This window comes from Serinus canaria, chromosome Z (assembly GCF_022539315.1).
Source record: "Serinus canaria isolate serCan28SL12 chromosome Z, serCan2020, whole genome shotgun sequence".
In the NCBI taxonomy this organism is placed as follows: Eukaryota; Metazoa; Chordata; class Aves; order Passeriformes; family Fringillidae; genus Serinus; species Serinus canaria.
Window position 1 is genome coordinate 48,703,580 of NC_066343.1, and position 16,850 is coordinate 48,720,429.

General features: G+C 37.0%; 1 protein-coding gene across 1 annotated transcript in view; it reads left to right on the plus strand.

Annotated features, from left to right (window-relative positions):
* The first annotated feature begins 12,641 nt into the window (after positions 1–12,641).
* The window catches only part of GLIS3 (GLIS family zinc finger 3), a 120,412-nt gene continuing 116,203 nt past the window's right edge, over positions 12,642–16,850 (plus strand). The window contains exon 1 of the mRNA XM_009098994.4: positions 12,642–12,829. Within this exon, the coding sequence (XP_009097242.3) occupies positions 12,699–12,829 (131 nt within the window). The 5' untranslated portion in view covers positions 12,642–12,698. The remainder of the gene's footprint in view (positions 12,830–16,850) is intronic.

Genomic DNA, 16,850 nt, shown 5'->3' on the forward strand with positions numbered 1-16,850 from the left:
CCTGTGATAGCCCCTGCTGGCCATGCTCTTCCTAGGGCACCCCAGCATCCAGGGGGCTCTCCAGGCCACAGGGTTGCTGCTGGTTCATGGTCAGCTTGCCACTGTCACCCACAGTGATACCCAGATCCATCTCTGCAGAGCTGCTTCCCAACAGGTCAGTCCCCAGCTTGCTGCTGGTACTTGGGGTTATTTCTCACCAGGTTCAGAACCCTACACTTGCCTTTGTTGAACTTGCCCAGTTCTCAGCCTGTCAAGGTCCCATGGAATGGCAGCACAGCCTTCAGGTCTTTCAGCCATTCCCACTCGGTTTCCTATCATCAGCAAACTTGCTGAATGTTCATTCGATCCCTTTGTCCAGGATGTTGATAAACAAGTTGAATAAAAGTGGGACAAGATGGAATAGTATGTTCAGTGAAGCACCCTTCTTGCCCATGGATAACCTTTGAAATATTGATGGCTTTTTCCTGTCTCTTAGCTGCAGCCTTTTGAAAGACAAGCTGTCAGCCTACTTAAAATTTTTGTGATGAACATAAAAGGATTAGAGGAGTAGAAAACATGGAGGAGATCAAAATATAGTAATGAAAACTTCAGACTTTACAGATATCTGATTATGAGTTGTTAATTTAAGAACTGTAGTTTCTTTTAAAAATCTTATTCCATAAGCAGAAATGCAAGACAAGCAGCCTGACATAACAAATAGCTGCTGCAGTAATGATGTTACTGTTTCTCAGTAGGTATTATAGCTGGGTACAACTAAAAATGCACATGAAACAAAATCATACTGTTTTTAATCACATGAGCATGCTTCAACACCTAATGCATATATATATAGGAGCAAAAGTACTATAGACTTATCTTCAGCTGAGCCTTCAGCATTCCTTATTTCTTGAGTTTCTTAGGCCAAAACATCCTTTTAAAAGAATACCTGCTGATTAAAAGAGCAACAACCTTTATGTGATAAATCAGAAATTTGCTTTTAATTATTCCGAGTGAACAAAATTTTTCATATTTAAAGTTCTTGCTGTTTTCTGAAACCAGTTAGACATCCCTGGTTTCAAAACAAAATACTTTCTTTCCTGAAAATATAAGCCTTCTGAAATCCTTCAACTACATTATTTCCATAGAAAGCTGAGTGTTTAATACCTATTCAATGTTTAATTTTCCTTTATCTCACAATGGGAAAACATTTCTCATTTAAAAATGATAATGCTTTTAGAAGTAAATTTGAATACTGCTGGAAGTCTGGACATTCCCTGGGAAGTGCTTATCCTCCTGAGCTCGTTCCCCATGTATTTTTACTTTACCAGAGGATTCTCCTAACATTTAGTTGGGTTTTTCTATACAAAGTAGAAAAGCATCTGTCTGGATGCAGTTAACTTTCTTTGTAGCAGTCCATACAGTGCTGGGGTTTGCATTTTTGACCAGACAGTCTTGATAACAAACCAGTGATAACACACCAGTGTTTTGGTTCTTGGTAAGCAGTGTTTGCACAGTGTCAAGGTTTTCCCTCCATGACCCTACCGAGAAAAAAGGCCACTAGGAAGGGGGTGTGCAAGAGGCTGGGAGGGAACAGAGCCAAGACACCTGACCCTGGCTGACCAAAGGGATGTTCCATACTGTATGATGTGCTCAGTCATGAAAACAGAGAAAGGAGGAGGATGTAAGGGCATTAGTGGTGGTGGCATTTATCTCACTGGGCAACTGCTACACAGACTGAGGAAGTGGCTGGACACCTGCCTGCTGATGGTAAGTAGTGAATACATTTATTTTGCTTTGCCTCAGCATGATAATTTTTTGCCTTTTTTTTTAACTGTCCTTATCTTGACCCAGGAGCTTTTTCCATCTTTTCTTCTCCTGTGCTATCTGTGCTATTGTGGGTACAGAGGGAGAGACCAGCTGGGTGGGTGTTTGTCAGCCAGCAAGTGACAACATCTGGGCACTCACTGAAAACTGGCCAAACCAGACTGCAAATGCATACTCTTTCTTCCCTCAGCCTGCCCATGCAGACTTGATTCTTGAATGTTGCTTGAGGAAGAGAAGCTAGTTATACAAAGGATAAAGTTCTATGGCAATTGTTTTGGTTGTTGCCTTTTTTTCAGTTATAAGGACTTTAAGTCTTCTCTGTTAACCTGATTTAATGTTCTGTAGCCTTTCAGAAGTGGAATGGACTTTGCTTTGCATTTTTAGCCTGCAGTATGCATTTTAGGTACTTTAAAAACCAACGTGTTTTTTAACATAGAATTTCATGAACTGTAGAATAGAGCGTGAATTTCAGCATTTTTGGGATACAGTGACAGCTGACTGTAAGAGATTTATATCCCATTCACATTAACTTTAGAGAATTGCAGTCCTTGAGTTGCGGGGAATCAAATCCCTGCAATTTAATGAAAATCACACCAGAATACTAAAAAAACACACACTAAATTGTATGAAGAATACATGAACGCTTGCATATGACAGAAGTTTGAAAAATTACATAAGCAGCTCTTAAGGCCAAGTTCTGTTTGGAAAAAATTACTTATGTATTTGTGAATTTAACATCACTGAAATTCACTGGGATGGTGTCCTCAAAAATCACATGATCCGTTTTGAATATTTTACTCTTATCTATATAACACATTATCTCTCTAAAACTAATATGAAGATGGGTACCACTCTATTTTTCTATTTTTTTTTAGAGGTATGGAGGAGAGATACACAGCTGGGTTGACCAGCTTCCTGAAATGATCTCAGTGTCCATCAGGACATTTGTGTGGGCTTCCACCCTTGAACAAAGGTACTCAGCTAATCCAAGCACGCAAACACTTGCCTTTTTTATGCTTTTGTCTATGAGCACTTCTTTCCACCCTTCAGATGGCCCTTGCAGACACCATTGCACTAGGATACCACTGTGGTTTCCTGATTCCTTACCTCAGACCTTAGTCAGGAGCCAACTTTGTCTGCCAAACCCTGCCAACACGGCAGCCTCCTCTTTGCAAAGTAATGTGGTTAAGACGTCATTCTTTGCAAATCAATTTTGGCAAAGATGACAGCTAAGGGCAGGAGCAGGACTAGTATTTAGGGGCCTAAGCTATTCAATTGTCCTTAATCCTCGCTCTTATTAGCCTGGCTTTGTGGAAGGTAGATGGACTCACTTTAAAAAGATGAAACAAGCTTTCATTTTGGTCTGCTCTTTTTGATCACAACAACAAAAGACCTGGGAAACTCTGATTAATTAACACGGCTTGGCCTGATGAAAAGAATAAGGAATAAAGAATAAAATTGAAAGAAAAATGTCTAAAGCTTTGAGAGGAGTGGAAGCATGTAGTGCCAATACAGATTTTAAATAATTCTGCCTGTTTGTATAATTTTCTCAGGCTTTGCCTCTCATTGACATGAAGAACTAAGGTGGCTGGACAAGCAGAGGGTTTTGTTTGGACCATGATGATGCTGATAGTGGCCTCCTCTATAAGTCAGTTTAAATAATTAGAACCACTGTCATTCTATTATTGCAATGTACCTTACTGGCTGTATATTTCATAGAACAAGATTGCATGTGAAGATAGTAGAAATTTCCAGAGAATTTGTGGTAATCATGCAGGTAGGCTTGTAAGGACTAATTTCGCAGTCTAGCAAATGTTCTTCCATATAGCTCAGACATATTCCTTTATCCTGAATTGAGAAAATTCATATTATGCATAAGGAAGTAAAGCTTTCTGGTAGGACAAATGTTCTTTTAACCACAGGAGTTTGTTTTATGAATTGCACTTGGATTTTGGTTTCTACATACTTATAACTATTAGTTTGATAGGTCTTCTTGCTTCCTTAAGGACATAATTTTCTGACTTTATGAATTGAGGACTTTTGGCAAGGTAGTTACAATTACTGAATCCAGGGTATATTTGAGCTGATTGCTGTGAACATGGAACAGCAAAAGATCAGCATGAGAACTTTTTAATGATGAAAATAAGATGTATCAAAATAATTTTCTTTTTCTTGATGAAGTGCTTTTGTCTCACCAAAAGTACTTTTGTTTCGATTGTGTGTGGGGAAAGAAATTTGCGTAATGGTTTGAGATACTGCTACTGTAGCAATTCAGACTTTGCTGGTGTCTGATAGACATGCTTGAAATATATATATTAGTTAGGAAGATAAGCACTTGAAAATACAATTGTATTTTTACTGAGAAGTTTTTCTGAGGTGATAAAATATATTGATATTTAATGAAGCATGAAAGACTTAAATGAACCATGAACAGAATAGTTAAACTAATTAACTGAGTATAAAGCCTCTTAGAATATGTATGTTATGTGGGCTGTATGCTTGTTATTTCTCCCTGGTTAAACTGACAACTAGGATAACATTCTTACCTTTTAGGAGAAAAAACCTTAAGCAGTATCTTGTTTTAGTGTGAGGAAAGAAAAAAATGTGCTGCTCAGAATCTCAGGGACGGTATTGTTTGAAAAATAGTAATGTCCTGAACAGCTGACTTTATCTGGGAAACAAAAAAGTACTGAATGTGACTGCAAGTTACTTAGATTCCTGATTCTGTAGTGCAGTTTCTGAGGTTCTTTCCGTGTTAGCTTTTGTCACCTGTTTTAAATGGGTATCACTATTAAACAGGTTGGCTTTTTTTTTTTTTCCTTTTCCTTTTTTCTTTTTCTGCTTTGTGTACATTTTGGTTTCTTAGAGGGGGAAAGATGTTTTTCTGAGAAAGAGCAGCCAAATGCCTTGGATTATGTGTAGAGATTTAGAAAGGGAGCCTCACATGGCATTAGAGTTCAACATTAAACAGCACCTTTATTGCATGCTTTTTTTGCTGAACTCATGCTATTACTGGAACATGACGTGCAGCACAGTCTGGCACTGATGTATTAGGTGGCAAAGACTGAGGGCTGGCCCATGCTGCAGGTAGAAAGCAATCTTCTTGCTCTTCTTCCTCTGCTCAGGACTTGTGCGCCAAAGGTGGCAGGTTTTGCTTGGAGGAGGTTGTCATAGAGCACTGGAGTAAAAGCAGCCTTCATCTACTGAGAATCTGTCCCCTTACCCTTGGTACTCTGCTGCATCCCCTTTTATAAGTCAGTAAAGGAGGCAGAAGTTCTTCCCTCTGCCTGGGGCCTGGAGGAGGGAAAGGGTCTTCTTCCCATCATTGCCATGCAGGCAGGCTGACGGGAGAAACACGTATAAGGTGTGCAACAAGGAGGGTAGATAACAATCTAGTGAACACAGCAAGAAATCAGAAATTATGTCTGAACAGAGGGTACATTTCTGTGCTGATTTACTTTGATATGTGGGATGATAAGGTCTTTAGAGTAATGGATCTACATGCGCCCAGAGCTGCAGACAGCAAAACTCCTAAATGGTACTTTCAAAAACACTAAGAGCATTGAAATAACGGAAGTTATCTGAGCATGTTTTAATGAAAATTGAGGGGAAAGAAAACCAGGAATTAATGGAAAATACTCTGAGAATGTATTTCTAATATGAAGACAGGCAGAGATATAGCAGCAAAAGTTGAACAGTGCTAGAAGTTGTTGTAGCAGTGAAGTGTTACCTAGTACAGAGTATTATTTTTTCTAGAATGTTTTCTTGTTGCCCCTCTATAGTTGGTTGCATTGCAATCAGATGGTATCAACAAAAAACTATTCTAACAAAATTGCTTGAATCAATTAATTTATTTTGCAGATGACTGCAATGCTGTCAAATGCTGGGCAAAGTGTTTCCCTATTGATTTCATTTGAGTCCTCTAATTCACAATATATGAAGAAGTTTAAAAATTTTTTTTTTTAATTTGCTTCCCAAGTAATGCCACATTAAGTGGCATTGTGGTCTGTGCTCTCACATACATACTGTTGTAAGCTCTGTGTTTATTTAAGTCAGATTCAGGCAGTAATTGCCCAGCGGCACTGCAGCTGGAAGGTATTATCTCTCATTATCTCTAATTCCAATACAATTATCTTCTGTTCATTCAAACACCTGTAAATTTCCATTTTGATTATAACAATACTTTTCTCTTTGTCTGTATTGTAGTGGTATTCTAAGAAGCTGGCCAATTCTGAAACTTAAAACGGGAAACTTGTTGGGTTTTTTTCCCTGGATAGTATTCACCATTACATATATATATATATATATATATATATATATATATATATATATTTCTCTTGATTTGTACCAGTTATTTGATTATGAGGCTTGCATAATGCATTATTATTTCAGAAATACAAACTAAATTGTCAGGCTAAGTTTTGTAAATAGGAACTGGTTACTAATGCTATGGAAAAGTAGTAGCACAAACCAAAGGTGCAAAGCTATAAGTTTTCTGCAATAGAAAAGCATATACCATATTAGCCTAATAAGGACAAAAGCAGAAGTCATCTAATGTTACTGATAACAAATAGGGAGTTACCCATTGCAGCTAAAACATTTATATTTTAGTTCAGTTAAACATTAACTTGTGTGTGCACTAGTTAACTGATAATGTTTTATGTTTTATGCAAAACAAAAAAAAAAAACAAAGTAGCTTTCTAAATACCTTTTTAGTAAGTGGTAGGTCTTCCTGATATAAATAAAATGGATTCAAAATTAGTATGAGATATTACAGATGTCTGTAGATCCAATTGAAAATCTTTGTTTTACTGTGTCTGTTGTATCCTGGAAGTTTCCTGAACCTGACTGTTTCATAATATATTCTTAGTTTAGTCATTACAAGACCACTGTTTTCATTTGTTTAAATTTAGTGGTTAAAGTGTTCCATAGAAGTATGTGATATCATTGCTGTCTGCTCTAAACCAGCTAAGTTAATCACCTGTGAGGTATTGTTTTCACTGGTTGGTTCTGGATAATTTTTTACCTCGGTTCCAGTTGAAGGGAGACATTGTTTTTCATTGTGCTTTGTCAGTCTCTTTTGTCTCTCAGTAGAGCTGCTGAAAGTACATGCTTGATTACTTCATACAAAGATTGCAAATAACATTGGAAATTAGTGAAAGTTAATTTACCAAATGCACTCAGATAGTGAAAAAGCTGCCTTTACAAGATTCAAAGCATGAAGAATCTTTAAAGTGCATAGACAGTACTGTCTCAATACCATGCTGTCTTATAATTCTGTTTCGTGTATTTTCTTGAGATCATTTTTGTTGATTGTAAAGATTAGGTCTCTGTAAGCAGTGAAGAACATGGGTTATCCAGTACTAGTCAGATTGATGGTGTGTCTGTCTCAGTGTTCAGAGTGGACACTGCCAGAGGATTTGGAGAAAATCTGTTACTAAATGTCACTGTTGAATGTGTTAAGAAAACCATAAGCTATGGTCATAACCATCATGTTAAAAACAGCGAGCTTTTAGGATCTTAATTTCAGGATTTTCTCTCTAACTACAAATCCTTAATTTTTTTTGATGTTTTGTTTTGTTTTTAAAGATAATAAATGCTAAGAATCACTGTTTCACTAGCATGTAGTATCTGTGTGGTGTGTTGTAGTTGAGAAACTAAAATATTTTGTAAGACTTGCAACAGAAATGATAATTCAGCAACTTTTTGAGTTATAGTTTAATAATTTACTTGTACTCTGAAAAACTCCAGCTTGCATGCTATAAAAAAAAAAAAAGCTCATACCTAATAATCTTGTGACTGAGCTTTTGTCTAGTTCACATAGAAACTTCAAGGTCTTCCAAAAAGATCTGGACTCAGAGTATGATGCCAGTTTGAAGAAGCCCAGATTTCCAAATCAGAAAGATTTTATTTGATCATGTGATTATAGAGGCAAGTGACAACATTCCCCCAAGCCTGCCATTTAAAAATATTTTTGCTCCCCTTTGGAGCTTCAGTTTAACACACTTAAAGAAGGTTCGAAGGAGTGTCATATCCACTGCCCTGCAGCTAGTGTCTCTGTCTACACAGTTGTTGTGCAATGGAGTTTCTTAAGTGGCAGTGGAAACAATAGAAATGTGGCTGTTTAGTTTAAGGGCAAAGGGACAAGTGCTAGCGCTCTAGCAGTCATTAATAATATAACTGAAATTACTGGGGGGTAAGCCTGAAAACTCTGGCGGGCTCAAGGTGAGAGGGACTTAGATATTACCATTGGGAAGTAAGTGTTCTGGGCAAACATTTGAGTTTTTTGAGTTACCAGCCACCGTGAAGCCCCCTCCACCCCCCCAGTGTCAATGACCCTGTGGACATGGTGACAGACAGTAAAGATGTGTGCAGTAACTGAGGGCTGCAACATCCAGGGGATTAAAGGTGTTGTGAAAAAAGGCCAAATGTGTTTTCAAACAGCTGTGGTGAGTTTAATCTATGTGAAAAATACAGTCACACAGTCTGCCTTATTCCTATGGTCTCTGTCCTCTTACGTATTTATGGTCTTACAACATTCTTTTTGTTTGTGCCCTTTTCTCCCCATTTTGGTGAATAGAGAGTCCACAGAAACAAGAGTGGAAGCCCAAAACAAGGGAAACATTAAAACCAACCACTTCCTCTTAACGTGTACTTTTTCTATGTATGGGTACACAGAAAATCCCCTAGGGAAATTAACTTTTCATCTTTTGTTGTAATTCTTTATTTCTAGCTGTTGCTTTAACAGTAACAAGAGACAGGTTTTCAAATTGCTTTAGTAGCTTTGTTTCATAGTGATTAGTTCAGTAACTATAGAATTTATTAATCAAAGAGATATTTGAATTTGATCCAGTGTTATGCATTTGGTATGTATGTAGACTGTTTCAGAACACCTGACAATTAAAGCTGGTTTTGCTTTTATATGTTTTTGCTGACTATGATTTATATATGGAAAGCATAGTTTACAATTTCAAAGGTTTGGTGAAGTAGTTTCATTTTTTAACCTGAGATACTTGGAAGAATGAACAAATGACTGCTCTTTGCATAAAGAAATAGGCAAAGAAATTGGTTGATTTCAGTCAATATCTATGCAAAAAAAAAAGAAAATGGTTTTTCAGTGAAACTGATTTCATATTGGACTCTTTCTCCAAAAAGTAAGAGAATTACGTAAATTAAGAAAATCTCAACTAAAATTCTGTGTATCCAAAGTACTTGAATTTTTCTGCATTCTTTGAATGTTCTTCAGAAGCTTGCAGTGAAATAATTCTGCATTTCAAGGTTGAGCGAAGCTTAGCTGTTAACCAGCTATAGAGAAAAAACAGGGAAAATAGGCAGCCTAATGAATGAGGAAGTGAATGGATTGAAATATTTCCATAATTTTTTCTTCTGTTTCTACTTGTTAACTATTACTGTTATATGTTGATAAGGAGCAGTTTTGATTTATGTGTTATTATGTTTGTTTAGAATAAACCACCTGCTCTGGTTACCTGTAACTCTTACAAGGAGCTACTGCAGGACTGATTCCACCTCCTTAGTTGCTGTTGGCTTTATTGGACTGTCTCCTGATCTATATCCTAGTATAAAAGAAAAGAAACTACTTCTTTTGCTTATTTAAAATGTTGGTTTACATATTTTTCTTAGAATCTGCAGTCATTTAAACCTACTGGTATTCTCCTGAGAGTTTCCTGTTTATCTCAGCTGATGTGGATTCAAGGCAACGAGGAATTTCTAGTTGTCCTTTCACTATTCTGACATTTCCAGGCTTCGGGACAATGATACGGGAAACCTGGACTGAGGGCTCCTCTGGCACTCCGGGTATGTGATGCCATATGCTCATGCTGGAGATAGTTGTTCTGACTTTTATCCAGAGCTTTTGAGCACACATTCTGACAGCTTGCCTTTCAGCAGCAGGCTGGTGACAGGCCAGGTCCGCGTTGCGCCTGTTTAACTTAGTGCTAGATCAGATGTGGTCTGTACTCTTGTAGTGGGCTTGAAGTCAGCATAGGCTTCCAATCTTGTGCTCAGACTCAGTTCAACATAGATGGGATTGTATGCTGCTGCCTGATTCAGATCAAACTGATTTTGTTCAGTGATGCCTGCAGGGCATGGACAAGGTATTAATGATGGTCTTTTGACATATTTATGCCTATATGAAGCAGCTGATGAAATGTTATGACTTTGCTTTTCACAGCAACAGCCTTTTACTTTGCGGTCTCTTTCAGTGGTGGGAGATAATGATTTATTCTTCAATGATAATCTTCCCTGCCTTCTTTTCAGTGGAAGAATTTTAATTTTTTTTCATAACAGCGAACATTTGTCAATGGCAAATTAAGAAAGCCTTTTCTTATAGCCTCTCCACATAAGAGAAAAGACCAGACAAATGTTCCTGAGGACTAGAGTCTTGCATAACTTTTGTTTATCGTTCCAGTAATAGTCTCCCCAAAGTACTTAATTTCTCATGTTTCCCTTTCAATGGCTAGCAACCAGGCCATTTTTTCTTATCATCTTTACCACAACACAGCAAATTTTCTTACCTGCTGTTGGCATCCCTGAGGTACTGTTTATACACAGGTAATAATAGCAGACTCTGTAATTGAAAGGGAAACCAGCATGCATTGAGGATGCAACTTTTTGTATTTAACAACACTGGTTTAGCACTACTCCCTTTTCTGGTTTTTCTGCTGGGATTTGGGGTTTTTTCCAACATGTAAGCTTCAAGACACTCAGATTTAGTAATGAGCAAGTAGTAATTCCACTGTATCATTGCAGATTGTTATTTGAGATGACATATGGCCCTTCCCTAATGCAAATCTGACAAATGCACAGTCCTTGATTTCCTGATATGATAAAGCAGATGTTATTGTTACAACTGAAATTTGTTTAAAGTAACCTTTAAGTAAAGGGTGTTAATGGCATCATCCAGGAAAGGATCAGTATATATTTGGTACATTTTTGCAATGCTAAATAGTAGGTTGATGTATTATTAAGTATTCCATACATGCATATATATAAATACACACACACACACACACACACACACATATATATATATGCATGTGTGTATGTATGTATATATGTATATACACTCTCCAAGCATTACAACTGTATTTCAGTGTCAAACCCAGCTGGGTTTCCAACATTGTTATAGTACACTCTTATGTAATTTGGTGCAGAATATCTTTGGTTCTAAATACTAAAGGCACTTTTCTAAAAAATAGCTAACTGAACATTTATGATGCACACATACATATATTGTATTAGGTTGTATTATTTAGTTTTTATAGTGTGAATGGGGCTTGTAAATTTATTTCACCCCACCCAGCTTTTTGCTAAGAGGAGTAGTGTTCATGTTATTATCAGAGGCAATTTACATTTTTTGCCTAATATTTACTTCTGGTTCCAATTTATTTCTCTGTAACATTGTAAAATCAGCTGCTGAAAAGCACATTGATTCAGCTTTATTCAGAGTTCAAAATACGTACTTTCTTGCTTTACAGGAAAGAAATTGAAATATCTTCTCTTTTTCTTTTGATTTAATTGAACATCTGTAGTGGGAACAGACTGTAATCCTACCAGAGCTTAAATGCTTTGTTGTGATGTTCACAGTGGGGTTGAGTGAAGAATCAGGAACTCTCTTTACATGTTTGTCCTTGGAACTGTTTGATCTGGAGGGAATTGAAGGATTTGGATTTTCTTCCTTTGACTGGGAGAGCCATTAATGCCTTGATGTACATCTCTCTGACTTAATGTACATCTCTGTGTAACCCATCTGAAGAACCTGGAGAAAAAGCTGTATGAATTACCTGCCCATATCAAAAATAGATTTAATTTAGGAAAATGGTTTACATAGAAGTGCTTTTCACAGTTTGTCCTGATGTTGCTGTCCTGATTTGTGGAGTATTCCGAACAGGGAAGCAGCTAGAAATGTGAATTGTCTAATTATTAGTTTTCAGCTGCGATGAGAATTTGCTAGATGTCCAACAACTTCCATAATATGACCTGCATTTTAACTTTCTGATCTCAATGTGTTTTAATGGAGTCAATCTTCTAAACTACCGTCTCTGATCTAAATCACAACAAAAATTACACTGGGCATTTTGAAGGTATGTCCCCGTGGCCAACTACCTTTTGTGCTACTGTGTAGTAGCTATCAGTTTGAGTCATGGCAGCAGTGATTAAGAGCAGACTGTGGCCTTTGAAGAAAGTCCAGAATGCTTCTCAGTTTGATTCATCTCAGATTCCTCTACTTAGACCTCTGAGGAATGCTGGGTTCCAGATGTAACTCTCTCCTGCTAGTGAAACCACTCAGCCAGCACTGTGTGCATATCAGAGGTCTCCTTGCTTTATGCATGCGTCGTGGTAGGAATGATGGAAGGGCTTGCAATGGATTGCAGCTGCAGGGTTTGGTAGGACTTGGGGCATGGTGCTGTTCTGGCAATCTCCTTGGGTTCTCTCTTTCTGTCATCTTCGTAGAGAGCTGTCCTTCAGCTGAGGGCTTTTTACCTGGTGCTTTCTCTGATGTTTTTCTGCCACGCCTGGTCTTTAGTTTATGTACTTCAGCACATGTTTTACACATGCATAATCTATTAACTCCCCTGTAGAATATTGCTATTTATGTTTTGAGAAGTTTGCAAATTCTTGTGTTGGTTCTCTGTTTTGTCCTCATCTGAAGATTCCCATTACTTTCTGGAGTTTGCAAAGTGATGGGATAAAAATGTGGGAGTTACATGACAGAGTTCAAGGGATGCTACAGTGTGAGTTCTGTGACTCATCATGGGTTCATGAGAGATAAATACTAACCTGCTTTGTTTATTTTAGGAGGTCTTGGTTATGGACACAAGGGCAAGTCCATTGGAAAAAGCAGTGGCAACAATGCAATAGTAACCAGCAATCCCATGACAGTTCAACAGCTGGGAGCTCTTTTGCCTTCAGCCTATCAGCTTTCAACAGCATGCAGCCAGATCAGCCCTAGCTTACAAAGGTCAATGAATGCTTTCAGCCTGAGTGCTTCTCCAGCAGATACAAGGTCCTCAATTACCTTTTTATATTCAGTACTTTAAAAGAAGAGGGTTTTAATTACGATGTAACATTTCTGGTTATTAAAATCAGAAAATCCTTCTCTGTTATGCCATGGGAAATTGAATTCCATGCAATGTAATTCAGATCAACTATAATCATACTTCATGTTTGGATCATTCAAATAATGGGTGAAATTTGGCCACAAAAAATCTGTGCATGATAGGACATTTTTATTAGATAAAGGCTGTTTTATCTAGTCACAAACTAGATTTTTGTACTCAGTAGAGAAAGTGTTATGGAGGATGAAAGCAGAAATAGTCCATGTTACATCTACATAGTGCCAAGTGTGCCATGTTGGTGTCTTTCAAATAACATCTAGGACAGACAAAAAAACCATAAATGCTGTGTACATGTTCCTCTCTCCTCATCAAATGCATTTGCTTTCAAATGGTTTGTTTGCCATCTGATAATAAATCGGATCAATTTTCCTTGAAAACTTGTTAGTTTTCCTAGTTCTGTTGTGTAGCTAAAGAAAACTATGACCACTTCCAGTAAATGTTGCCTTTTTATATCACTACCCCACAGATAAACATTTATTAATCAATTTTAAATGCTTAAATAAGTTTTGAGATTATGACTTGGAGTTTTGTCAGCAAACATGAATTAGAGGAAAACAGGTATTTGAGAACTACCCTATAAGTACATTAGGCATGTCCCTGGATGTTAAAAATACAGTGAGAAAATGTTCCAGTGTGTTATTTTGAAATCTACATTCCCCATTGCCAACTGAGTTGAAATTTAGTTTTTATTTACGAAAGACGGTAAGAGTCTTTATTCTCAAAGCCATTTACATTTACTGTGTTGTTTTATTACAAGCCAAGGGACATTCCTGAAGTAATTAAAATTGGTACTTTGCAAATGGAATAAAACATTGCTTTACTCCTAAGATAATTTTTAACATTTCTGTCACTTTAGTTGCGAAGACTGAGCCCCCTGGGAAAATTTACAAAATTAATGATGCTTCCTATGTAGACATGCCAGGAAAAACCATGCAGTGCTAAGATGATGAAAAATAACAAATCCAAATATACACCTTTCAGATCAAATAAAACTGATGCTAGAAAAATATAATTACATAATTGTTAGTTACTTAAGTTTTAGGTGTGCCTATATGGTTCCAAACACTGAATGTGTGGTTGGATATGTAATGTCAGTACTGAGTTATACAGTTTCGATTTTATTTCAAACAAACATTTACTAAGGGCAAACTCAAGTTGAAACTCTGGCAGAATCAAGGCTGTGGTGTCCCTAGAGTACTTTTTAATGATTTATCAGTGAAGGTGTTATAAAATAAGTTTATCACACAAAGAATGCCAATTTCAGCAATTTTGTACCTCAATTTGTTTGATGGGGCAAAACAAGTTTAAAGTCAGAGTCTAACTCACAGATTTTCAAAACAGTGCAGGGTTTTTTTCTTTGCTTATTTGTGTTTTTTGGTGAGGTTGTTGTTCTGTTTTGAGCTTTTTTTTTGGTTTTTTTTTTTTTTATTAAATTTCTTGAACTATAAATGGCTTTTGCCTAAGTGAAGTTGACTGGTTCTTCCTGGGCAGAGTGCCTTCTCTGGATTCTATCTCTCAGGCACTATGAACTGTGCTCTGGCAGCTTAACCCAAACCAGATTATTTGTTGAATTTACCAAAGCTGAAGTGAATCATCTTGATATTTGGAAGAAAGAAACCAGTTGGCAAAATGAGAGTTTTGCTACATATAGCATTAGATTCTGGTGTAGAGACCATGGAGGATAAAACCTTCCCCATCTTTTTTGAGTTTCTGCAGAACTGTTTTGGAGTATTCAGTTGTGTTGCATCAAAACAGATGTAATAATGACATTTGCTTTGACGTAAGTCAGAAGATGACCTAGGAAGGAGCAAAGGGTTCTTGGCTAGTAAGCAGAAGACCATGAAGAGAGAGAAAAACATAGTTTCCACTCTTCCATGTTTATGTTTGGGATTCTGGATTATACTCTGACATTGTGGCCTCTGTACGCAAAGGGAGAATGAAATGTAATTGAAAAGTAATCTCTTGTAAATGCTAATGAAAGATCTGGTCCAGACTCAAGCCAGTTTAGTTTACAATGAGCAGATGCATCAAATAATAACATCTGAGATTCTGGCACCCTGATAGATCTGGTCCCTCATTTTCATATTAGGTGTCTTTATTTTCCTCCTATTAAAAAAACTACTTAGTCAGAGTGTTGGCTGAATTTTAAATAAATCTTCAACTGGAATTTTTATTATTTTTTTAATTTAGATGATGAAGTGCTGCAGCTTCTTCAGAATAGCTGGCTCCTACTTATTATATACTTGAAATTCTGGGCCAGCTTTTTATTTTTCTCCTATTATGAGACTGTTAAAAACAGTTTTTCTTCAGATTCACTGATGGATATGCCCCTTTGTGTTAAGAATTATTAGCTTTGTGAATGACACTGGTCGTACTATGTATCTGCTAAAAACTCTTGTCAGTACAAGAGTTTATTTTTCTTTATTCATAAAAGAGAAAATAAAAAATTTAAGAAAAACTGGCAGAATGCCCCTACACTCTTCTTATATTTTCTAGGTGTAAATCCTAGCATGGAGATATCAAACCTTACTTACTTGTCTTTCTGTGTTGAAAACTGTGGATCTGTATTTGGGGTCACAACATACTAGCACGATTTAATGGCCCCAGAATAGACTGTGCTTTAACAAAGCCCATTGACAACAGCCTAAAGCAACTTTTTCACAAACAGTCAGATCTTTAGATCTAAATGGCACACAAGACTGACCTGACATAGCAGACTCATTTTTCTCATTTCTCCCAATGCAAATTGTAGTCAGCAGGCTAATTGTGCTTTTTGTCTGTAGCCTGTTTTGCAAGTGCCGTTTAAACCCTGGTGCAGTCACGTAAGGTCCATGACAGTACCCTGCCCTGACATTGAATCAGAACAGGACGTTTCTTATTCTGACACAGCAGATCAATCATGCATTACCAAGCAAGTGTCTTGCGCAAAGGGGCATTTAACCATCTCTCCCACTAGTCACCACAGCAAGGCTTGCTGTTCTTTTAAGATACATTTTCCCTGTTTGCGAGCTATCTTACAAATACAGCACCTGCAAACCACTTCCTCTCTCTCTCTCAGGCTGTGTCACGCTTCCCCTCCATTGTCCTTGATCCGTCATTGAAATTCCACACTTCTTCAAAACTGTGTCGTTAAAATAATAAACCTAAGAATTAATTCTCAAAACATAAGATGTAGAGGCTTCTGTGAGACTGTCACATTTATCTAGATAAATAAGCAGCTCTTCCTATTGTAAGAGCTCCTTAAAAATATAAATTTATATACTGATAGCACCACTAGCTGGTAGGAAATCCAAATCTGCCTGGGTGTGATCTGGAAACAAAGAAATAAAACTGGTTAACCTTCAGCCCGCATTTACAGCCATGACTCAGGGTCCTTGATACCCCTTTTATTTCCATTTTATCCCTTTCTGTAGAAAACAATACTTTTAAAGGTCTACATGTTGAGGATTTTCAAGCTATCCAAAGAATACTTGAAGCATAAAGAAGTTTCATAATATCTCTGTGAAAAATGCTCGATAACAGCGAGATTACACTTTTGTGAAAAATTTTGATTGCGGACTTGGAGGCAGATACATCTTCAAATCAAATCTAGGAAACCTCTTCAACCAGTTCTCCTACATTACTGATTTATTTTGTTTGTTTTGTAAAGTTAGATATTATCTGTATTTGTAACTTTGATATATAAAACTTCTGTAGCGAAGTATTTGTAGTATTTGTATGTATTACAATTGACAAAGTCATTCAGGTTGAATATCTATTCTTATTGGATTAGTTTTCTTTCTGTTTTTTTCAAGAAAAAATAATAGATGACTTAAATCATTATGGGTTCCATTGAAGGCAGGAACATAATGCTTTGGCTTCAGAAGTTCAAACCTATTTACACCACAATTGTGTAAAGACAGACAATAA